This window comes from Polypterus senegalus, chromosome 3 (genome assembly GCF_016835505.1).
Source record: "Polypterus senegalus isolate Bchr_013 chromosome 3, ASM1683550v1, whole genome shotgun sequence".
NCBI lineage: Eukaryota > Metazoa > Chordata > Cladistia > Polypteriformes > Polypteridae > Polypterus > Polypterus senegalus.
In genome coordinates this window covers 101,684,215-101,710,330 of record NC_053156.1, presented here as the reverse complement: position 1 = coordinate 101,710,330, position 26,116 = coordinate 101,684,215, and the positions used below count along the sequence as shown (strand labels likewise).

Genomic DNA, 26,116 nt, shown 5'->3' with positions numbered 1-26,116 from the left:
CAAACTGGATGCTTTCCCATTTATTTTAGCAAATAAGTTTAAATACCTTGGGGTAAATATCACAAGCAAATATAAAGCTTTTTTTAACAAATATTTGCTGTCTGCATGGAAAAAATTAAACAAGAAGTGAATAGATAGTCTACCCACCATCTTACTTTAGTAGGAAGAATCAACATCATTTAGATGACGATCCTGTCCAGGCTTTTCTTCCTATTTTAAAGTATCCCCTATCTATCTAAATACATGGATATATAGATCTAAATATATATCTATTTCTATTCCTGGGTGGCAAATATACAAATGCAAATCAATGAATATACACAAGCCTGGTCTGGAATAGAAATAAAATCTTGCAATACTTGTAATACTTTGTGCTCCAGTTAATACAAAGTATCATCAATGCAGTAATAATGCAATTGCCCTTTGTTTCCTCAGAATATGGAATCAATGTAGGAATTACTTTAAGACAGAGAAGCTTTTATGTGTGTTTATGCACCTCTGCATGACAACTACCTTTTTCTACCCTATCAAATGTATTAACACTATTTGATGTCTATAAAATGTCCAGGATTAAAACACTTAGAGACTTGTACATAGATGATGTATTTGCATGCTATGAACAATTACTCTTCACATTTAACCTGTCATCAACACATTTCTTCAAAACATAAGACAAGTTTTATAGGTTATTTCAATATCATCCTTATGTTCTTATTCAATAAAAGTTCTTTTTTTACTAGTATCTGAATTCATAATCATAACATAAAAATATCAGGAATTTTTAGTAATAAATAATAATCAGTAATCGCCAAATACAGAACTTGAAACTGCAGATATTTTTGATAATGACAAAAACTGCACAATACTCATTTTGCTTAAGTATTACTTTTTAAATTATGCATACAATAATTTCTGAATTTCTGAAATATTTTTGAAAATAGAATTCAAAAGTAATCTTTAAAGTAAAGAATTAGTCACTGCAGACATCTTCTTATAACATAATTACAGGAGCTACTTTGTTACTCTTTGAAATCAGCACTGGAGCATGGACCATTTCCATCAGTGATAGTCACATTTAACATGAGTAGAAGTGTAAATGAATTTTCTATTCCACATACAAAGACAAATTCATTGGGAAAAAGTGAATTGCATAAGGCATTGGTAGCAGTTGGGTAAGGCACTAAGACTGCCAAGTCATTGGCATCATACAGGAAGGCATGTCATTTGTCTTTTCACATTTTCTTATTGAGATGCTATGAGCAGGTCGCTAACATTCAGCCCAGGTTTGAGTATCCGTATCTCAGAAAGATGTGTTAAGATGCTACAATTTGTTGGTGAAGATGACTTTAATTACAAGTATAATTATTTAGCGCATAATAAATTTAGTATAGGTTATCAAATGCATAATGCGTGTTACATTTAAACATAATGTTATGCCAACATATTATTTTACAAAACCTTTAAGAAGTATTCGGTAGTTATTTACCAAAAGTCATATATGTAATTAACATATTGTTCAACACCAGAAGCAAACTTACTATCTGATTGTTTTCTTGCCTCCTCAACTATATCATATATATTATTATATCATATCATATATACATTTTGCATTAACAGTTTGGTCTTTCTGTCAGTCAAAATAAAGTAAAGATGCTTTTAATGCATTTTATTTCACTCTCTTCTCAGCAAGCTTCACTTTGGACTCATTTCTATGCCACCTACTTTTTTCTTGAAGGGGTAAAAAAGTAAGGCTGTCAGCAAATAGCAAAACTGAGCACCTGTCAAGTGCTCATATGTACTGTATTCCTTCTTTTGTCTATAATCACCACTTGTGTAATTGTTTTGAGAACTGAATTGATGCTTTTCATCCTTTCATCCCATCTGTAAAGTTTAAAATACAGATTTTCCTCACCTCTTCTTCAGAGAGAAATCCTCTACTTTAGAAGCCCTCTTTTAGCTTCCATCAAATCACAATATGCACTTCAGAAAAAGTTTACATTTTTGGTGTCATATCCATTAAGAATCTTAACCTATAGTAAATCTATGAAGGGTTCTCATAATATCTAGCACCCTGTTAGGAAAATTTACATTGGCATTTGTCAATCCTCAGGCCAGAACTATTGTATTTGCCACTACCTTGGAAAATGCAACAGCTGAAATGTAATTTTTTTTTAACTTGATCAATCATTACTTTTTTTTTTGCTGGTTAATTTTTTGTTCTTTCATGTTTTTATTTTACATAATTGTTTCATTTACTTTTTTCCAGATTTGACTTTGTTTATATTACTATCTGCTTAATTAGAAGAAAATACTTCAAAAATGAACACTACCATCCATTTATTTACTGAGCTTGCCTTATCAAATTTAAGGCTTACAAGAAGCTAAAATATATCCTGGCAGCATTGGAAACAAGGTTGAAGCCATCTGTAGACTCTCATTTCTGCCAGTTATTGTAGTTAGTTAACCTAACACTCATGTAAGGTTAATTTGTTATTTGTGTTCTTGACGTTAATGTGAGGCAGGTAATGTGGTGTTGTGACTAAGGTAATGGACTTTAAACCACAAGTTTGAAAGTTCATTGCCTGCCTTCATCTTGTTTAGGTGATTATGGGTGATTAACGGTTATACATTGAGCAGATAGCGTGCAATTTGAAAAAGACTATAAATAATTTATTGAGATTTAAGTTGTTTTGATAAAGACGTCAACCTCACTTACTTCTGAACTTCTTTGAAGGTGTCCTCTTCTATGGGTGCTTTAATTAACTGAATGCTGATTTCAGTCAGTTATTTTAAGATTTTTTTTGATACATGTACAATTTCTTAAACTTTCTTTTCTGCAATTAGTTTGGCTTTTATAAAGCCAGAAGTACTGTTTGAAGAAAAGCAATATATTTTTTTAACCATCTGCTTCTGGATTACAGCTCTGGGTATGCAGTGCTCAGGTGGGCAACCGAGTTAGTTTGCTTCTTCTCATCCTGGTATGCAGAAGCACCTAATGAGGCCATCTACTTCATGTCCTGGTCATTGACTGAAGAAGATAGTGGTAAATTTATGTTGTGCTTTGATAGCGAAATTTGTTTTTAGTACTACTTAAAATAGTCCCTTCCATTTTTATTCCAAGGTGTCACTGGTAAGAGATTTTATCGTATTTGGCTAGGTACATATAGCTATACACATCGTTTTACTGAAATCCAGGCATCTTTTTAAATGAGAGAAAACATGATCAATAGCTTTTGTCAATTGTTTATAATACTAAAGCATTAATTAGATATAGGATGAAAATTACCTTTTACAGATCTGGAACTCCTGGGTAGCCTTTACCTTCAAGTTACAATTCCATGTGGGTTAAGTTCTAGAGTGCGCCTAAGTTCATTTCCAAATTGTCTGGGGTACAGAAAGCGCTGCTTAAAGTTTTCTGTCAGTCATAATTTCCCACTGAAATTAATCAGCCTAAAGACATCATTTTATACACTTATACTTTATCTAAACTTGCCTGTTGCCTTTTGTTCTGCTGCACATACTGTGGCGGACGGCTGGGGATCCTGCCCAGCCGGGAAGCCTGGAATGACCAGGAGAGGGACAATACCTCCCCTGGACCATTAGAGGGCAGCCGTCCTGGTCTGCATCCGGGCCACAGGATCAGAGCTTAGAAGCTCAGCCCTGTTTGGGCCCGTGGTCACCGCCAGGGGGCACCTGGAGGATTTTTATTGACAAAATGAAATTATATATACTTATTCTGTGACCATAAAATACTAAAATAAATATACAATAAAATACATACTTTTAACACTAATATAATATGTGGAGGAAATATTTTTCCATAATATATATGGCCTAAAAGAACATAAGATGCTTCTCATAATTAAATTGTCTAATTTAGTCTGTAATGTACATATCTCAAATAAAGGTTAATTTAAAAAGTAGTTTTCACCATTTGCCTAACAAAACATTATTTAGATATTCTCACACATTGATTCAATTAATTGATATTGGCACTTAAACGCTATTTAAATGTAATTATACATGCATTTAAAGGTTTTAATAATTAATTTCAGTGGACTGTTAAAATATACTTTTACCATATTTATACAGGTGCTTTTTGTTTTTTACAGTGTGCCAGCTAGATTTCCTAATTTCTGATGAGTAATTATAAATATGGATTACCATTTTAATTATGCATTACATTTTTCTTACCTAAACATATACTGTGTGACACACACAAACAAATAATAAACACAGTTTTGGTCTTCTCTCTCTCTCTCTCTCTCTCTCTCTCTGGTAAAATTCTGCCTTGCTGCTCTTTGTTTATAGGAAGTTTGCAGCATAAAAAAAAAGACGTGTGCACCGCAGCTAAATTATCATAAAGATTAGAAAATCAAATTCTGAAAAAAATGTTTTTTTGTGATCAGCCAATTTACTAATCACTGATTGAGTCTTTCGTAGTGAAAATCAGCTGATTAAGATCAGTGGCCAATTGTTTCGAGTATCATATATTAAATTGCTTTAATATGAAATTAAAAAATTTCCGTTTTATTAAATGCTGCCTTAATGCTTTATGGTACACAGTTTGAGAATAATAAAACCATGAGGTAAAGAAGTCAGTGTGTGCTGTGTATCCAATTTTAATGTAAACCACCATTATGCACCTGGATGTAGTGGCATTGTCCAAAATTAGGCAGATACCCAAAATAAAGCATGTTTAGGCATTAAATATATTGGAAGGATTTTCTAAGGTGGGGAACCAGCACCTTTGAAGCTGACTGGTGATTGATTTTACTGGTGTGCTAAGAATTTCCTGCATTATGCTGTTGCAGAAAAAAAAAACACAGGTGAACACATAAGTGTGAATGATGCTTTGAGGGACAATATTTTTTGTTTTCCACTCCAAAAAAATGTTCTAAAACCCCAAAAACTTTTTAGTGAGTTTTGCGTTTCTCAATTTTAAAACTTTAAATAGGCTCCTCTTACTCATTTTATGTTGGCCAGCCATTGTCCATTGACAAAGTGTTGGGGTCCCTCAAGTCAGCTGTTGAGGGTTCTATACAGCTATGCCAACTGTAGAATCCCTGTTGGCTTAGTTATATAGGACCCAAGTTCAGCCTGATTGGTGAGTCGATGCTGGCTCTGTGACCGTGTACTCGTGTTTAAAGCCAGCAGTTTGAAAGAGAGTGAGAAAGGAGAGGAAGAAGCAAGGTCGTGACATCTGCTTGCTTGGAAGCAGCACGAGTGAGAGAGAAAGAAGCTTCATTTTTATCAGTTAAGTGAATACCTGCTATCAAATATGTTTCAGTAACAGTGTTAACAAGCATGTTGATGGATAAATGGTCTGCCTGAATGCACAATTATTCATTAATACAATTGTTACTTGTTGGCAAAATGTTTTTAAGTCTGGACAGTATTGTATATACACATACAATATCCATGTATCTACAGGCACCGTGAGGATAATCGAGTGACCTTAACATTCAAGTTCTTTAATTTTTAGTTTCATTTCTAGTTAGTTCATTTTAGACTAAAAAAATGCATGTTTACCATTAAATCATGTATAGCTTGGTCAACACTTACCTTGACCAAAATTTCAAAGATATGTACCACCGTGGAAAGCAGGGCTATACAGTATGTTTAATTTACTATCCAATATTAAATGTTTCATTGGTCTCACCATTTAAATTAACACAGTATGTTTGTTAAAGCTGTTGTTAAGGTGTTACTTCTCCATATTCCATGTATGGAGAAGGTATTGTTTTCATGTACAATTTTGAATTTAACCCAGAGCTCAGGCTTTAAGCTTTAAAAAGTAGTCACGGCAGCTTAACTCTAATTACAAAAATATACTGATTACATCTTGATTGCCTTTATTAAATTACCAATTTTTTTTCCTGTTGAATTTAAAACTTTAATTGTAATTTGAAAATGACAATTAACCAAGAGGATACATGTGATGGAAGTGTCAATTTACGCTGAAAGTTACTTTAAGCTAGCTGTTACTAAACAACAGCTTCAATAACCAGAAATAATTAACTGATAATTATCCAAATAATAAAATATAATGACCTTAAAAATAAAGGCAGAATAAAATTCATAGCAGTTATAATGAAAACTTTAAAACCAAGATTCAAAAAACACTCAATTATTTCCATTCAATATGTAATATATAAACGTTTACTACATTCTTTTGTTATTTGTAAATTGACACCAAAACATAAACAGGGAAAGTTATAGTTTATTTAAATAAAGTAATAGACCAAATAAAGCAGAAATTGGTTGGGACGAAACCTGCCACCACAGTCAGCCCCTGATCTGAACTTGAGAACTGCTGAATTAGATGGTAAACTGCTGGCTTCTTTATCATTTGCATCTCATTGTTAATTGTCAGCTGATTAAAAGACAAGAAGCAATTAAAAACCGAATGCCTCTGTTCAAGGCTAAAAGAAGCAATTAATGGTTAAAAATGTTAGCTAATGAGTTAATGAAAATTAGTTAATGAAAATGAAGCCAAAGATGTTGCTTGAGCTGTAATAAATTGTTTTGGATTAATAAATTGGGTTGGGGTAAAAATTTGCAGCCTCTGAGGATCTTCCCTGTATTTTGTGGCATAGGACGAACATATACTTCCAGTACAACAGCAGTGTACCTCTTATTGAAATAAAGTGATGGAAATTGGTGCCTGGGAATTGTGAATGTAATCTTGCTAAACACCATCAACGATGAGAGCAAAAGACATAGTATAAAATGAAAACTGTAATCCAGGAAGGCAACAAAATTGTCATCACAAAGTGGTTGAGGAAAGAAAAATTGTAGGTGTGGCTGTGTCTTTGATGACCGCACATTCCTAGTGAAACTGTGAGTGTTGATCAAATCGTCAACTGAAGAGTGTACTGAAAATGGCAGTCTTTGCGTCAGGATTAATACATGGTTGGCGAAGAGATGAGTATATGGAGTGAAAGGTTGGGGTTATACTGATTAAGTACATGTAATGCTGGTTCGATTACGTGAGTTTGACTGGTTGAGAAACGGCATAGTTTAAGGATTGTTTTTGTAAAGGAAAATTGTAAGTTTTTTTGTGTACTGAGTTTTGCTGGAATCCCTGGCATATCAGTATAGGCTAAAAATAGGCTAGAGGGGCCGCCTCTACTCCACGGTGTATGGGCAGTCATAAAGGCTGGGTGCGTTAATGAAGTCCTGGAGAGATGTCTGTAGTTACAGTATATGCCATGAAAGTGTTTGCTTAAGCGTTTATTTAATATTCTTACAATATACATTCCCACCGAAAGTTCCTGTATCATTTTCAAATTATACCTATAGAGTAACAAACCCTTTTTATGAAAAGTTAAATTGAATTTAAAGTGGTTTTCAAAAGATCCACACATTAAAAGATGACTTTATAAACATCTAAAGCAGCAACTGGCATAATACTAAATGCTTTAGTTCAACTTCAGGGCCGCAACTATGCAAATGGTCTGGAATCCCTGCAGATTTTATTTTTTTCTCCAGCCGTCTGGAGTTTTTTTTTTGTTTTTTCTGTCCACCCTGGCCATAGGACCTTACTCTTATTCTATGTTAATTAATGTTGACTTATTTTATTTTCTTACTGTGTCTTTTATTTTTCTATTCTTCATTATGTAAAGCACTTTGAGCTACATATTTTGTATGAAAATGTGCTATATAAATAAATGTTGTTGTTGTTGTTGTTGAAAGTTTGAGAGGAGATAGAAGCCAACAAAGCAACAGCTACTTGGTTAGCTATGGAAAACGGAATATGTTCAAAATTCTCTGTGTATAATTAACTGTGCACTCCAATTAATATTGATTACTGCCAGTGTACAAGCAACACAGTGCTCCACAATTATCTGAAGATTTGGGTCCAATGTATGAGACACTTTAAAGCAGAGATGCTAGTGATTTGCCCCGTTCATAATAATTATATACAGTATTTCAGCTTTCTATCTGTGGAAGCTACTAGATATCCAGATATTTACAGATTTTTATACGAAGAATATGTATGTGTTGATAGAAACTTTTTTCATAATTTGGCAAGAATTAATTAATGCTATACTAAAATAATCATGACTGATCTCTGATAAACCTCTTTTGTTGTCATAATATATATATATATATATATATATATATATATTCTGACCAAGTGTACTTGTCATTTTTTTAGGAACATAGTACTTTGCCAGAACTGTGCCTTACTTTCTGTTTGTGACTTGTTCATTTAAAAAAAAAAAAACGGGTTTATGTAATTGGGAGCAATTTTTTATTTACACAGTGCCAGCTGGATAACTTTGGTCATTTGATAAATGAAATCAGTTGAAATACTTGCTCTTTACTCAGGTGTTCTTTACTTTATTGAATTTTGTTTAAAATTTCTGATAACATTCGGTTCCAAAGTTTGCAGTAGAGGAAATTAGGATGGAGGCAAATACTTTGTCACAGTACTTGTGTGATAGTTGTTTGGTCACACTTACAGGTAATCTAACTTAAACACCATTCAAATATCGGACTACGCCACCCAGTTTTATTAAGAGACTGGGAACACCTGAAATTTACCAATAATAGCACACAGGTTTCTTTAAATTGGGCGGTGAGTAAACACACAATGAAAGACACAAGAGTAATTTCAGGAAAAGCAACAGTAACTTCTATTACACCATACAATAATAAGTACATTAAAAAGATAAATGAACATAAACAAAATCTAACAATATCAAGACGAATTTCCTTTTTTTAAAAGGAAAACACAGTCCACACTCTAAAAGTCCGTCAAAAACAGAATTGGAGGATACAACCTTTAGTGGTGCTGAGTCCAGTTTGTGCACTGTGTTACCCCAGCAATTAATCATCCAACTGTCTGCCGATGCACTCTGTTCACTGGACACTCGTTTCCCAATAGAAGTTTTGAAAAATTGTTGAATCCCTGTCAGCGTCTCCTCGTCGTTCTTTTTCTCCACTCTGGGCTCCTTGTGTTGCTGTGACCTAGGCACGTATAGGTTTATAATCTCAACCAGCCAAAAACTTCAAAGTGGTGACTCCTTTGCAATACAGCAAATACCTCCATCCTGCAGACAGTCTTTGACACAATTAGTAACTGGATTACCCAGGAAATTGAAAAAAGGTCCTCTTCTGACACCTGCACTTAACCTAATGTATGATAAAATAATTACAAATATATCACAGGAAAAAGAAAATGCAGCATAAACAGAAAATATTTTGTTTAATGTGTATTATAAGAAAGCAATATGCTGCCTGAGCAGCAGCTCTAATGAAATTATACTGTGCTCAAATAAAAATAAATATTGGGAGAAGTCATTCATTAATTTTGCAAAGAAGAAAGGAGTGCAATGGATTCCATTTTATTTTTTCTCAAATTCCATTTTAATTTTTTTCCATTTTCTGATTTTTGGTATTTCCTTTTCTGTGATTCTGATTTTTACATTTATATTTTCTATTGAACAAATGTTATATTGTAATAAAGGTTCAAAGAAAAAACAAACGCATTATTACCCTTTAACCTTATTTTTTATAATGCTTCACTTAAATTGCGTGAAAAAACTTAGTGTTGATACATTCAGCCTTAGTTATCCTAAATATGTCACATAAACTTAAAATATCAAATTAACATAAATGTTTCATGAAGTAAAATTAGTTAAAATGTATTCACAAGACTAAACAAATAAACATTTTGAGCTTTACCAAAAGTCCTTATTTGAAGTGAAACTACATCTTCTTCTTTTAGCTGCTCCCTTTAGGGGTTGCCACAGCGGATCATCTTCTTCCATATCTTTCTGTCCTCTGCATCTTGCTCTCTTACACCCATCACCTGCATGTCCTCTGTCACCACATCCATAAACCTTCGCTTAGGCCTTCCTCTTCCCTGGCAGCTCTATCCTTAGCATCCTTCTCCCAATGTACACAGCATCTTTTCTCTGCACATGTCCAAACCAAATCAATCTCACCTCTCTGACTTTGTCTCCCAACCGTCCAACTTGAGCTGACCCTCTAATGTACTCATTTCTAATCCTATCCATCCTCGACTCATCCAGTGCAAAGCTTAGCATCTTTAACTCTGCTACCTCCATCTCTGTCTCCTGCTTTCTGGTCAGTGCCACCGTCTCCAACCCATATAACATAGCTGGTCTCACTACCGTCCTGTAAACCTTCCCTTTCACTCTTGCTGATACCCGTCAGTCACAAATTACTCCTGACACTCCTCTCCACCCCTTCCACCCTGCCTGTACACTCTTTTTCACCTCTCTTCCACAATCCCCATTACTCTGTACTGTTGATCCCAAGTATTTAAACTCATCGAACTTCACCAACTCTACTCCCTGAATCCTCACCATTTTACTGACCTCCCTCTCATTTACACACATGTATTCTGTCTTGTTCCTACTGACCTTCATTCCTCTCCTCTCTAGAGCATATCTCCACCTCTTCAGGGTCTTCTCAACCTGCTCCCTACTATCGCTACAGCTCACAATGTCATCAGCAAACATCATAGTCCACGGGGACTCCCATCCAATCTCGTCTGTCAACCTGTCTATCACCATTGCAAATAAGACAGGGCTTAGAGCCGATCCCTGATGTAATCCCACCTACAAATTGAATGCATCCATCACTCCTACCGCAGACCTCACCATTGTCACAATTCCCTCATACATATCCTGTACAACTCTTATGTACTTCTTTGCCACTCCCGACTTCCTCATACAATACCACAGCTCCTCTCTAGGCACTCTGTCATATGCTTTCTCAATGAAACTCCTTGTGGCCTTCCCTAAACTTCTCCATCAATATCCTCAGAGCAAACATTGCATCTGGGGTGCTCTTTCTTGGCAAAAATCTTCTTTCTCACCCAATGCACATCCAACTTGCGGTGCATATGCACTAACAACATTCATAATTCACACCTCCAATTTCCAGCTTCATAATCACTCTGCCTGACACTCTTTTCACCTCCAAAACACTCTTGACATACTGTTCCTTCAGAATAACTCCTACCACAATTTCTCCTCCCATCCACACCATGATAGAACAACTTAAATCCACCTCCAATCCACCTGACCTTACTCCCCTTCCATTTAATCTCTTGCACACACAATATATCAACCTTCCTTCTCTCCATCATATCTGCTAACTCTCACCCCTTACCACACATACTGCCAACATTCAAAGTTCCTACCCTTAGTTCCACTTTCTTTACTTTCCTCTTCTCCTCCTGCCTCCGAACACATCTCTCTCCTCTTCTTTTCCTTCTACTTCTTCTTTGGTCAACAGTAGCCCATTTTCCGCCAGCACCCTGTTGGCTAACAGTACTGGCGCCGGTCGTTGTTAAACGGGGTCTCGACCGATCCGGTATGGAAATTTGTATTGTTGTCCTCATATTGATTTGCCAAATTTTACACCAGATGCCCTTCCTGACATAACCCTCCCTATTTATCCGGGCTTGGGACCGACACAAAGAAACACACTGGTTTGTGCATTCCCTGTGGCTGGGTTGAAGTGAAACTACATGAACATAATTTCTTTTTTTCCATATCTCTGCCATCATAAAATGATAGGCTTTAAAAGACATTCTTAACATTCTTGTGTTTGAGGTTTGCACTTGGGAAGTGTGTTCAGTCATAAAATATATAATAAATGCCCTTGCACTTGCTACCCTCAAAGTCAAGAGCCTCTGAAAAGTTACATAACAGATATCCACACATATACAGAGTGGTCCAGATCCAAAATGGTGGGGTGATGGTTGTCAGTCGGACAGCAATTGTTTTGTCTTGTATTGTTTTCCTGAATTGCATTAAAAGTTGCATAATAAGATCTGGAACACCCTATATATGACAAAAGACCACACAAAACTTATCAGTGGGGCTGGGAATTAGCATTGATATTCCAATTCAATTAGATTCCGATTCAGATTGCCCTGATCAATTCAATATTCATTTTATCTTGACTGAATTAGCGTGCACTGATGTATTTAAAGTGGTGGCTTTTTTTTTTTTAGAAATTATTTACCATGCATAGAGAACATCAATGTAATATGACAAATTTAAGTAACACTTTATTTGAAGGGTGTCTACATAGTCACTTCATATAATATGCATAAGAGTCAAATGACATTTAAGAAGAAATACAGTTTTCGACAACAGTGTATGGTGTCTTATCTTTACAGATTAAAACTGCTATAGATTCCGTTATTTTTTGGGTACAAGGTGAATTAAATGGAATCTTGGAGCTACCTGCCATTTCCAGTATAGATTGTTTAGGCTGTACTCATTTGGATGTTGACTGAGATTACGCTTATGGGTGACATCAGGGTAAATGATTTCTCAAACTTGTTGTGTTGCAACAAAAATGAGTTGAATAGCTTGTAATATGGCTTTGCTTTTATCCAGTTGTTGTATACCGATGCATAGTTTGAATCCGTGGCAGGTCCACACATCAGATTTAAGTGTCTAAGATGCTAATTTCAGTTAAAGAGGACACACAATATTATGCGAGATAGTAAGATGCTTTTTCTATAGAAAGACTTAACAGATGCATTAGCGCTATCTACTGGATTGAACACCAAAAGCAAACCTAAGCAAAAATCTACATACTGTATAGTAATTGAACAGGCTAGAGATTTAATCTTGAGACTTTAAGAATCAATATGGAATCATTTAAACGAAAAATAACAATTAATTGGAAAATTTATTTTTTTTACCCATGCCTACTTGTCAACAACAAATATTTTTTGTCACTGAATCTTAACCACATAAATGAAGCACGTCTTTTTCATCTTTTTTTTTAAATGTGTGATAGAAGGTTTGACAATTTAATATGACAAAACAGGTTTGAATTTGCGATTTTGTACAATTCTGTTTATATATGGCAATGTTTTCATGTGCGATTCCTGTAATTTCACCCGTGATTCTGCAAGAAAGGAATCCATAACGCCCTACAAAAAAAAAAATCCAAAACTGACAGAGCCCTTCTGTAACAAATCTTTAGACCAACCATGGCTGTGGTAACTATGAACAACATGGATAAAACCAAGAAAAACAAGAATGTTGAAACAAAATGGTGTTTTGATGATGTGGACAAAAAAAAACCATGATTTTTTATAATAATAATAAAACCTAAAAACTGTACATTTTATTTATGCAGAATTAATTGTGAGTATTCCCATCAAAATATTAAATATTTTTAGGTTTTAACCAAACCTATTAAACAGCCAAAATTCATCTGTACTTACAAATGCAATTGGGAAAATACAAAAAAGTCCAAAATACACAAAAGAATTTTAAACAATTTACAAGCCCAGCAACTGCAAATGCTCAAATACATTAATTCTAAAATACAAAAGGTCCAAAATTCTAAAAAGTCAAAACTTTTTAATTCAAAGCAAGAAAATGTTAAAAAAGTAAGCAAAACTGACAAAAGCAAAATGAACTTATCCATCTCACACTGGAGTTTGTGAGATGGATAGTTAAAAGGCATTACCGCTAAAATAATGTGCTCCTACTTGTAACAAGTAAGCAAGTCTGTAAAATTATTTGGCTTGTTAGACTCAGGAGCAGCAGAGACTTTTATTAGATCAGGTTTAATAAATAATAAAATTATTCCATGATAACAATTAATTGCAAAATTAAGATGTCTTCAATAGATGATGGACATACTGTATTACCAAGGGAAAAAATTAATGCATTTCCCCACCAGTCACTCTTAAGGTTGGTGCTTTAATTCAGGAACAAATCTATTTTCAATTTTGGAAGATTCATAGCATAGAGAATATAATCCAGTAGTAGACTGGAAAACATGAGAATTTATTGCGTGGAGAGAAAATTTTTGGGGTCAGTGTTGAATATTTTGTGTGCAATACTGTTGTATTATGTGGTGTCTGACTTCAAGGTGCCAAAAGTATAAAACATGCTAGTTTCAGCATTGAATTTTTTTGGTAAAAAAACCCCACAAAAAACAGTGATTTGTGGGAAAAGCAAATTAAAGTTAAGGAATTTTCTTATGGTAAAAGTGGTAAAAAAAATGGTAAGTTATGGTAAATGTTATGTTTTAAAATGTCATGTGAAGGATTATAAGGTAATGCTTCTTTATAGTAGAGTGCATAGTCAGTGGATTGTTAACTTCATCCTTTATCATATACTAGGTTTACAGGAAAATTAGATAAAGATTAGAACAGTTGGAGCAAAACTAGAATGCAATGCCCTAGACCAGAAAGAGAGTAGTAAAAGGCGTAAAAGGATATAAGTAAAAGGAGATTGGAAAAGGATAAAATGAAAGAGAAAACTAATGAATCTGCCATTTTATGGGGTAATGTCTACACTTAATAGGAAAATAGAGAACCATAAATATTTATTAACTGAGGAACGTCTGATTTCTGCTTTACACATGTAGTGTCTATAATAGTCTCCAGCACCCCGTGACATTGGGCTCTAAAGCATGGGTGTATACAATGGATTATGTCAGCTGGAACTATTTTAGATATTCTTAAAATACTGTAGTAATAAGTTTTATGGTCATGTGATGATGTTAGAAGAACATCTGACTTTACATTGCAAAGAATAATTATTTAGGTGGCAATTAAACTCGGGAACTTGGGCCAGTGAGATAGCAGCAGTAAATACCCGGTCAGCTTCCTTTAGTAACAATTTTCTTTTTATCTTTTTGGTGGAAATTTAACATTGAAGATTTGTATTATTTAAATACATAGTTTAAATTGTACACTTTCTTTTTACCACTAAAACCTTTTTTTACATACAGTATATCATTTTCATAATCTTTGTTTGGGTAACCTGACAACATTAAACTCCTGTAGTTTTCACTGGTGACTCATATTATTCAGGAATAGAATTAACCAAGTAATCTGGTGCCTGATAAATAATACAGAAAGATAGATGGAGGTTTCATATTTGGATTACACCATGGTACAGTGGTTAGTTCTGCTGCCTCACAGCACAGGGGACTGGATTTGCATCTCCAGCCAGTCATTGTCTGTAGGGAATTTGCAGGTTCTTTACATGTTTGCATTTTGCTCCCTTTTGGTTTTCCTTCCACATCCCAGTGTCTTACATAATATAATAATATCCACCCTGGGTGAGTGAGTGTGTGTTGAAATCTGCCCTGCTTTTCACTGGTATCTTGTCTAGGGTGACTTCTATCTTTGTATGTAAAGCTGCTTTGCACTAATTGCCTGCAAACCTATATTATGCAGAGATTTTAAATGTGTCAATTTAAGGTTACAGTGGTTTGCTTTCTCCATGCTTCTTTATGGAAAGTATTATAAAACTTAAAGCAACTATAAAACTAAAAGATTTATACTGGGGATTGAGATCATAGGTCCACGTGTCAGAAGGGAACCAAAATGCATGTATGTTACAATGGTAATATCAGATTCAATGATACAATTATGTATTTATTTTTTTAACTATCAGCTAGATTTTCTGACCACCTTAAATAGTACAATAGTGACAATGCAAATCTGAAAATGTGTTCTATATTTTTCAACTTATTGTATCTAAAAATATTATTTAGAATCTCACCATGTCATTTTAGTAATCTGAAATTAGGCACTTTTTTGTTTACTTGTTTAATATTACATACTGTATTTTCTGAAGATTAATAATTTTGTAAGAAAATACAAAGCAAAAATAATTAAATACTTATTTCTCTTTATTTTTTCATTATGTTGTAAGGTTATTGTGAGATCTGACTTTTTAAGATAAGTAGATTAAAACATGCCAAAGGTCAAGTTAGCCATGTGTGGTATTAATAACTAAACATTGTGAGGTCCATTTAATTTGTATTATTGTCTCTTATTTCTAAATTTAGCCAGAGTTACCAACTACAACCTGCAAGAGAGATGCCTACTAATGTCAGCTTGGATCCTGCAGGCAACTATAACTCCCCTAAGTTTCGTTCCAGGAATCAAAGCTACATGAGAGCAGTAAGCACGCTAAGTCAGGCAAGCTGCGTGAGTCAGGTGAGTATATTTTCTGGATGTACTGAAGAATTACAGGGTTGGAGGAATTGTGTCACTAAAAAATTTATAGTGTTGCTTTTTAGTTAAGAATCTGAGAGCTTTATGGTCTAATGTCTTAAATTTTCTGACACACATTTAAGCAGATGTTTCTAAGTATTTTATATTGTTGTTTCAAATAAGATAAGTCAGCAATTACTTTAATAATCATAATTCCTTTAAGGACTGCTAAATCAATGATGCTTCCAATCTTGCTCAAATAACTTTGTACACGTTTAAATACATGTACATGTATTTGCTCCTTCTTGCCCTGGCATTGGGTGAGAGGTTTTTTTAATGTATGTCTTTACATTTAAATTAGGTCAGATATGGAAATGAGAAGCAAACACCTTTTGTATGGTTACTCTTTAATAATCATCACTAATAAAAGTATAATATCTGGAAAAATGTCCTTAGGCAGTAAATTTCTTTTAGTCTGTAATACAAAGAAAAGTCATATATAATCATATTTCCAAGCTATTTATTAAGGTCCTTGCAAAAATGACACTAATATTTAAACATGCTGTGTTTCTAAAGTGTTTACATTGCTTCTACACATCTGTTTTAAGATCAAAACTATAGCATCATTTTTTATCATAGAATAATCCAATAATGTTTCATTTCTTTCCTTATTTTTTCTCAGACAAATAGTGGCATGGCACAGTTTTTCTACATTAATACATTTATAAATGTACTAACAATTATGTATATATGATTATTAATTCTAATATTAGCATTCCTTAAAAACTAAACATGAATGCTGTGTGATAATTCTTTTGGACAATACAAAATTAAGTCAATCTCCAGAAGTGCAATCTACTCTAGACTGTTTTTGAGATACTATAAAACAACAAAACAGGATTAGATCTATTTGAATTTAACGTTTTATACCTTACTTGAAGGAGAGTTAATCCAGTATGTCTGGCCTTTAAATAATGTTTATTTAGGTCTCTGACTTTCTGCTTCCATTATAGTGAGTTATATTACAACTTTTTAAAACTATAACCGTTTTAGTAAAGACTATTTAGTGTAAATTGCCTATTTGTGAAATTTGAAAACGTAAGAACCTGCCTACAAGGTATACATTCAGCTCATAAAACAATTATAAATGAGTCATTTGCAGTAAACAAGAAATTATATAGGGACATTTTTTGTGACAGATTAATAAGATAAAAGTAAACTGCATATTGTGAAAAATGTGAAGCAGAGTGAAGATATTTGAACAGCTGATTTTCTAGTAAATCACAGTAAAGCCTATTATTTTAATACAAAAAGCACTGTCCCACTAAAATATTTTATTAAAAATATAGCACTAAAGTACAGCACAAAAAATATAAAATGTCACTTGGTATTGCTTTTGTATTTTAAATATACTTCCTCCAGCCTTGTGGGCCATAGCATGTTTGATTTTCCACCCTGACTCATGAAAAGTTAAAATAAATAATATTTTTACATTACTTTATGTTTAATCATTTAAAATCACTAACATTTTAAATGGGCTAGCAAAGCTGTGCAGTGTTAACTAATATTCAGAATAGTTTGTGATGTACAGGGAGTCTAGGTCAGATGTTCATACCAAACATTAGACCTATTCAGATTTCTGTTCCTAGCGTTCAAATTTCTTATTTAGATCACAGATGCTGCCTCAGCGTATACCATATATATTAATCTTTTCTTCATAACGTGCCTTCTTTTCCCAAATTAGATACAAATCAGTATTTCTGAATTAAAAATAATTATTTCTTATAATCATATTTTCAACATACATTTGCTTTTTTCATTTTTATTTAGTGTTGAGGGGCTTATTTATATAAAATTAATTTCTAATTTTACAGCTACAGTATATTTTCTGAAATAAGAATTTGATATACAGAGAAAATCTGTACAATTATTATGAACAATATACATTACCTGCGGTGGGTTGGCACCCTGCCCAGGATTGGTTCCTGCCTTGTGCCCTGTGTTGGCTGGGATTGGCTCCAGCAGACCCCCCGTGACCCTGTGTTCGGATTCAACGGGTTGGAAAATGGATGGATGGATGAATATACATTACTGTACATTTCAAATTTGAAGTATGATAAGCTACTTCATGAAATGTTTTGTTCACTTAAGCACACAACATGGGACAACCAATTACTGTTAATTTTTACCTGTAAATTAACTCCTTGCTTAAATTAGCTTCCAAAGTAAATGTTTTGGCATGATAGGTTTTTCTCATTAGAATATATTGACAGTGATCTGTATTTTCTAAACATTGTAATTCTGTAAAGACTGAAACAAATAATCAGCTTGTAAACCATGAGAGGTAACGCGAGTCATTACTTGGTAAAAATTAATGGAAAGCAGTATAAATCTGTGTGAGTAATTCATACTTAAATACAAAAGCTTGCCTTGTACTTTGTCAGATAAAAGAGAAGTAAATGAGGAGCCTATATTTGTTGTTATCAAACAAATGATTACAAGACTCGCTTCAGTTTTCAAATGCTACTGTAAAGCCTATTTGAACTTTTTATTATAGTAGACCTGCAATTTAAAGAACATTTTGGAAATGCTCAAGGTCCACCATAGGTTTATTGTATGTACCACATATTCCTCTTGTATCTCAAAAACATGGATGTTAGGCTGACTCTTGACTCTAAATTGAGTTAGTTTATGAAAGAGCATGCCAAGCAACGGACTGATGCCTTGGTCCAGTGTTTGCAGTGTCATACCCATTACCCCATGAGTCAGTATTGTAATAAATGGGTCTGTATTTCACAGTTCATATGGGACTGATAAGCATTGCAAAATTACATTTTGGAAACAATAGATGCCAAACTCATTTGGCACAATAGCAAGTTAATCACTTTTACATGAATGTGAAAATGAAACAAATGAACATTTTAACATTCTTAATTTTATTTTACTAACTGAACTGGAATAGGTGGATTCAGGAAATTATTTTTCAATTTGTGCCGAAAAACAATGACATAAATAGTACATTTAGCATCAATAAATAAAACACATAATATAAAAGATTCTAACAGAATAACATACCATATAGTGCTTCTGGAACAAAATACACTAAAGACAGCATACAATAATAAAAAATAAGTTGCTGTCATTCAGCAGTCAACTTGCTGTACTCTATTTAGTGTGATCTTGATGCTGTAAATCCAGACCAAGTCACCAGATGTTGACCAATGGTTCATAAGAAAGCAATCACATCAACAGTTCTAGCCAGATTTTAGCTGGGCCAGTCAGTAACCTCTGTATAATTTACACAAGTAGGGCATTGCTCCATATATATTGCACTTCTGGTGTTTTTTTTTTTTTGTTAAAAACCCGATCATACATATAGCTTTCTCTACAACGAAATCTATATACAGCATAGTTGTTAATAGCTGATTACATACATGGATATCAAGATTTATGTACCTAATTAATTGTGTGGCACATTACAGACCATAACACAAATAATAAATACAATAAAAAACAAACTAGATGTGGTATACATGATTTTGTATTTTGAAAAACACCGTTTGTTTAATTTTACAACCAACAACCTTGTTTTCTGACCTTTTCTACCCAATTTTAAAGCCAGTATACTATAGTTATGAATTTTTTTCAGGAATTATACAGTATAATCCTAAACTGTAGAACTGAGACAGGTTTTTTGTTTTTAGTTCAGCAGGCTAGTTTTTTAGTTCTTTTGTGTGGCCGGAACTATGAGATTAAAGTTTCAAGTCACAAAGTGGGATGAGTACAGCAATCTTGTTTTATTTTTGGATGTCCATCTTTTGTGGACTTAGGGTATAAGAGAACTTGAATTTTTTTTTGCAAAAGTTGTGCAAATATATCAGCACCCTGCACTTAATAAGGACTATCTGTGCTTTCCTTTATACTTGGTGGGCTAAGATCATAATTTTTTTTCACTCCACAATATGGTTAGGAAATTCAAGGTCATCTGAGATTAGCTGAGGTATTTTTTAAACTATCTTACCATAATAGCTTCTGATGTATGGTGACAATACAATGTTTACATTTTTGCCAGATTACACAAAGATTTTCATTTATAGTAGTAAAAAATATGAATTTGAATCTTGGTCTATATATATATAAAATGAGGGGCCATTGAGGAAAAAAAGATTGGTTCATAAATATATACATTTGTTCAGAGGTGTGGCAGAAAAGTAATGAGACTGGCAACACTGCAAGCGATCTGGCAACGCTGCGGTGTTGTCCTTGATAGAGCACGTGTATCAGTACCCTCCCATAGCTCAGTGCGAGTTTCAACTCCTTTCGTTAACTACGTGATTTTTGTGACTGCTATTAGCGAAGTTGTGTTTTTGGTTGTGCGTCACGCAAAATGGAACAGCGGAATTTGGAGCAACGTTGTGCTATTAAATTTTGTGTTAAGCTTGGAGAATCGGCAAGTGTGATGTTTGAAATGTTAAAACAGTCCTATGGGGAACATTCTTTATCCCGAGCTCAAGTTTTTCAGGGAGGCCTTCAATTTCGAAAACCAATGAAAACATCGAACGTGTGAACACTCTTGTGAGATCAGACCGTCGTTTAACATTAAGAATGTTGAGTGAACAATTAAATTTGAACAGATTTACCGTTCATCAAATTTTGACTGAACATTTGTACATGCGAAAGGTCTGTGCCAAAATGGTGCCGAAAAACCTCACAATTGAGCAGAAGGACAATCGAAAAAACGCATTCTTGTGGTTCCTCAGCCCCCTTATTCACCTGACCTCAGTCCGTGTGACTTTTTCCTTTTTCCTAAACTGAAAAATGTCCTTAAAGGACGTCATTTCGGGACTTTAGAAAACATCCAAAAGAGTGTAACGGACATGCTGAAGACCATACCGGTTGAAAACTTCCAGCGCTGCTACCAACAGTGGGAACAACGTCTCCATCGGTGTGTAGCTGCCCAAGGGAACTACTTTAAAGGGGATAACATTGATGTTTGAAAAAAATAAAAACTTTGGTAAATAAAAAATCAGTCTCCTTACTTTTCTGCCACACCTCGTGTATATATCGGTTTGGATACATTGGTTTGAATATATACATTGGTTTTAATGCATCCATTCAGATATATATATCGGTTCAGATATATACATTGGTTGGGATACATTGGTTGAGATATATACATCGGTTTGAATACATCCGTTCAGATATATACATTGCTTTAGATAATGAGGGGCCGTTCAAGAAAAAAAGATTGGTTCATAAATATATACATTGGTTCAGATATATATATCGGTTCGGATACGTTGGTTTGAATATATACATTGGTTTTAATACATCCATTCAGATATATATATAGGTTCAGATATATATATTGGTTGATATACATTGGTTTAGATATATATATTGGTTTAAAAAGATTGGTTTAGATATATACAGTACATTGGTTCAGATACATCCGTTCAGATATATATATTGGTTCAGATAGATCCGTTCAGATATATACATCGGTTGGGATTTATGGGCAGGCATAATGCGACCACCCAAGTTTAGCATCTCCCTTTTACTTCATCATTGCTTCAACCCGTGTTTTGTTTCGTAAACCATCTTGGTTGGGGGTCCTCGATTTCAACAGTACTTTTTTCCTTTCATTATTTAAAACATTCGCACAGATACATGCCTCCTCGCCCTGCTCCATCCCGCCCCAGCTCAATGCATCCGCTTCACTCGCTCCCTCTTGTCCCTCCCATGACAGATTCTTCTCAAAAGCCGAGTTACCGGAAAGCATTGATCGCATCCGCAGTACGTCCCATTTTTTCACCTCATGAGACGCTGGTTTATCATTGACCGAAAGCCGCCTGGTGATATCTGTTATTCTGTATTGGAAGCATTTCATTAAAGGTCGATCTGCTACAGCAAGGAACTTAGTCCCATTTGCTGAAAGAATGTTATGGAGGAAAACACTAGAGTTGCTCTATTTCTTTAAAACGCTGATCAGGGATCAAAATGACCAGAATATTCCCACTTCACAAATAACTGATGTTTAACTGTTTTTATAGTAAAACTGACAAAACCACACACAAGCACGTACACACTCACACACACACTCAAACTCACAAATCGTGGGTCGCACATACTCCTGATTAAGCGTATCTGTCAAGGACGATTATTTTTTCACCCCATAAAACAGATTCTTCTCAAAAGCTGAGTTACAAGGAAGCATTGATAGCAACCACAGTACCTCCCATTTTTTCAACTCAACAGGCACTGGTTTATCATTGACTGAAAGCCGCCCAGTGATTTCTGTTATTCTGTATTGGCAGCATTTCATTAAAGGGTGATCTGTTTCATCAAGGACATTAGTCCTGTTTGCTGAAAGGTTGTTATGGAGGAAGACACTGGAATAGTGCTGTTTCTTCTGAATGTTTATCAGTGATCAGAATGATCAGAATATCCCTGCTTCACAAATAACGAGTGTTTAACTGTTTTTATAGTAAAACTGACAAAACCACACACATGTGCACCCACACACGCACATGTACACGCATGCACACACACACACACTCTCAAACTCGCAAATCATGGGTCGCGCACACTACTGATTAAGTGTATCTGTCAGAGGCGATCATTTTTTTCACCCCATAGTTCGTCAAAGATAGAAAGCAGCACGGTGATTTCTATTATTTCTTATTGGCAGCATTTCATTTAAAGATGATTCACGTCAAGAACGAGAAAGAGTCTCTTATTTTGACAGGACTTTTTTTTTTAGGCGTAAGCACTCGCACATGCACGCACTGATACAAGAACAGAATATGTAAATTGGCCAAACTGAACGGATTTATAGTGCTTACGTGTAAAAAAATGATTGTGTTTTAAATAATGAAAGGAAAAAAGTGCTTTGAAATCCAGGACACCCAACCATGACAGCTTACAAAACAAAACGCAACAGACAGGCATACAGTATGCTACTTGTATAAAATATGCACAATAATGACAACAGTGTTGAAGCAATGATGAAGCGAAAGGGAGATGCTAAACTTGGGTGGCCGCGTTGTGCCTGCCCGTAATTCCCAACCAATGTATATATCTGAATGGATCTATCTCAACCAATATATATATCTGAACGGATATATTTGAACCGATGTATATATCTAAACCAATCTATTTAAACCAATATATATATTTAAACCAATGTATATCAACCACTATATATAACTCAACCAATTTATATGTTTGAACGGATGTTTCCAAACCAATGTATATATCTGAACGGATGGATCTCAACCAATGTATATATATATATATATCAGAATGGATCTATGCAAACCAATTTATATATATCTCAACCAATGTATCTAAACCAATGTATATTTATGAACCAATCTTTTTTTCCTGAAAGGCCCCTCATAATATATATATATGCAGTGGGATGCAAAAGTTTGGGCAACCTTGTTAATAGTCATTATTTTCCTGTATAAATCGTTGGTTGTTACGATAAAAAATGTCAGTTAAATATATCATATAGGAGACACACACAGTGATATTTGAGAAGTGAAATGAAGTTTATTGGATTTACAGAAAGTGTGCAATAATTGTTCAAACAAAATCAGGCAGGTGCATAAATTTGGGCACAGTTGCCATTTTATTGATTCCAAAACTTTTAGAACTAATTATTGGAACTCAAATTGGCTTGGTAAGCTCAGTGACCCCTGACCTACTGTACATACACAGGTGAATCCTATAATGAGAAAGAGTATTTAAGGGGGTCAATTGTAAGTTTCCCTCCTCCTTTAATTTTCTCTGAAGAGTAGCAACATGGGGGTCACAAAACAACTCTCAAATGACCTTAAGACAAAGATTGTTCACCATCATGGTTTAGGGAAGGATACAGAAAGCTGTCCCAGAGATTTAAGCTGTCTGTTTCCACAGTTAGGAACATATTGAGGAAATGGAAGACCACAGGCTCAGTTCAAGTTAAGGCTCGAAGTGGCAGACCAAGAAAGATTTCGGATAGACAGAAGCGACGAATGGTAAGAACAGTCAGAGTCAACCCACAGACCAGCACCAAAGACCTACAACATCATCTTGCAGCAGATGGAGTCACTGTGCATCGTTCAACCATTCGGCGCACTTTACACAAGGAGATGCTGTATGCGAGAGTGATGCAGAGGAAGCCTTTTCTCTGCCCACAGCACAAACAGAGCCGCTTGAGGTATGCTCAAGCACATTTGGACAAGCCAGCTTCATTTTGGAATAAGGTGCTGTGGACTGATGAAACTAAAATTGAGTTATTTGGGCATAACAAGGGCGTTATGCATGGAGGAAAAAGAACACAGCATTCCAAGAAAAACACCTGCTACCTACAGTAAAATATGGTGGTGGTTCCATCATGCTGTGGGGCTGTGTGGCCAGTGCAGGGACTGGGAATCTTGTCAAAGTTAAGGGACACATGGAATCCACTCAGTATCAGCAGATTCTGGAGACCAATGTCCAGGAATCAGTGACAAAGCTGAAGCTGCGCTGGGGCTGGATCTTTCAACAAGACAACTAAAACACTGCTCAAAATCAACTAAGGCATTCATGCAGAGGAACAAGTACAACGTTCTGGAATGGCCATCTCAGTCCCCAGACCTGAATATAATTAAAAATCTGTGGTGTGAGTTAAAGAGAGCTGTCCATGCTCGGAAGCCATCAAACCTGAATGAACTAGAGATGTTTTGTAAACCACAATCCAGACTCTCATTGGAACCTACAGGAAGCGTTTAGAGGCTGTAATTTCTACAAAAGGCGGATCTACTAAATATTGATTTCATTTCTTTTTTGTGGTGCCCAAATTTATGCACCTGCCTGATTTTGTTTGAACAATTATTGCACACTTTCTGTAAATCCAATAAACTTCATTTCACTTCTCAAATATCACTGTGTGTGTCTCCTATATGATATATTTAACTGACATTTTTTATCGTAACAACCAACGATTTATGCAGGAAAATAATGACTATTAACAAGGTTGCCCAAACTTTTGCATCCCACCGTATATAAACATTTTATTTATTTGCTATACCTAAAATGTCTTTAAAGATGGTCAAGTATAGTTTAGTTGTCTTCTGCTACATGTTACAAAAGTCTTCATCCTTATAATCCATGTCTCCTCTAAAACATATATTTCACTACATTAAAGCATAAATGTCTTGATATAGAATAAAATTGATATTTTTCAGCAGTCTTTCAGCACTAACATAAACATTAGGTTATGTAAGTTTCAGGAGCAGTGCACAGGTTCCATGCTAAAATTGTACCTCAGTTCTCAAAACCTGTCTAATCAGGGAGTCCAAAAGCAAAATGTGACATGATTCACAAGCACCCCAAGGTAATTTTGCATAAGGCTGCTTTTAAGAAATATATTGCAAATACTTTAAAGGAGAGTGAGATTTACAAGTAATGGTGCTAGTATCAATGAAAAATCATCATTTCAAAATAGTAACTTAAGGGCTTGTGGTCTAAACCACTCTATAGAAGCAAACTGTATATTTATTAAGAAAAAAAAAACCAAAATATATATTTATATTATGTTCAATCACTTAATACAGCTGTGGACCACAGAAAGACAATGATAGGTGACTGTTGTGTCCTAAATGTAAAAGTCCTCATACCATCCAAAAAAAAATTAAAATGTCAAGGTAGACGGAAAGCTACAAATGGTAAAGCCCCACATAAGATGATAAAGCTAAATCCATGCCAGTACTGAAGTGAAAAGGTTTATATATTATTTTGAAACAGTCTAAATAGCAATCTCATATACTTCAGGTTATCATGAAGTATTTGCATTTATCCTTGCCAGCCAAACAATTTTAAATATTAAAACAGCTGAAACCTCAATATTGTTGTCCAAATTATTAAAGGGACAAAATATAAAATTTAACTTTTTGCATTTTATTTTGTATTTTACGTTTTTTGATAATTTATCAGCGTATTTGTATTGTCCAAAATTATCACATTTTAAGATATGAAAATGCTTTATTGAGGAGTGTAATGTAGTTGTTTTCTAGTGCCTGAAATTCCAGTTTCTGGATGCATGAATTTATCAAAAGAAACAAAAATGAACTCAATAACCAGGCTAATTGCTCTTGAACACTTAAGGAACTG

At 34.5% G+C, this 26,116-nt stretch overlaps 1 protein-coding gene across 3 annotated transcripts in view; it reads left to right on the top strand.

Moving 5' to 3' along the window:
- Nucleotides 1–26,116, top strand: part of dlgap2a (discs, large (Drosophila) homolog-associated protein 2a) — a 1,338,703-nt gene that overhangs the window by 1,217,717 nt on the left and 94,870 nt on the right. For all 3 annotated transcript variants that reach the window (XM_039747697.1, XM_039747699.1, XM_039747698.1), the window contains one exon: nucleotides 15,829–15,979. In XM_039747697.1, coding sequence (XP_039603631.1) covers nucleotides 15,829–15,979 — 151 coding nt within the window. The remainder of the gene's footprint in view (nucleotides 1–15,828; nucleotides 15,980–26,116) is intronic.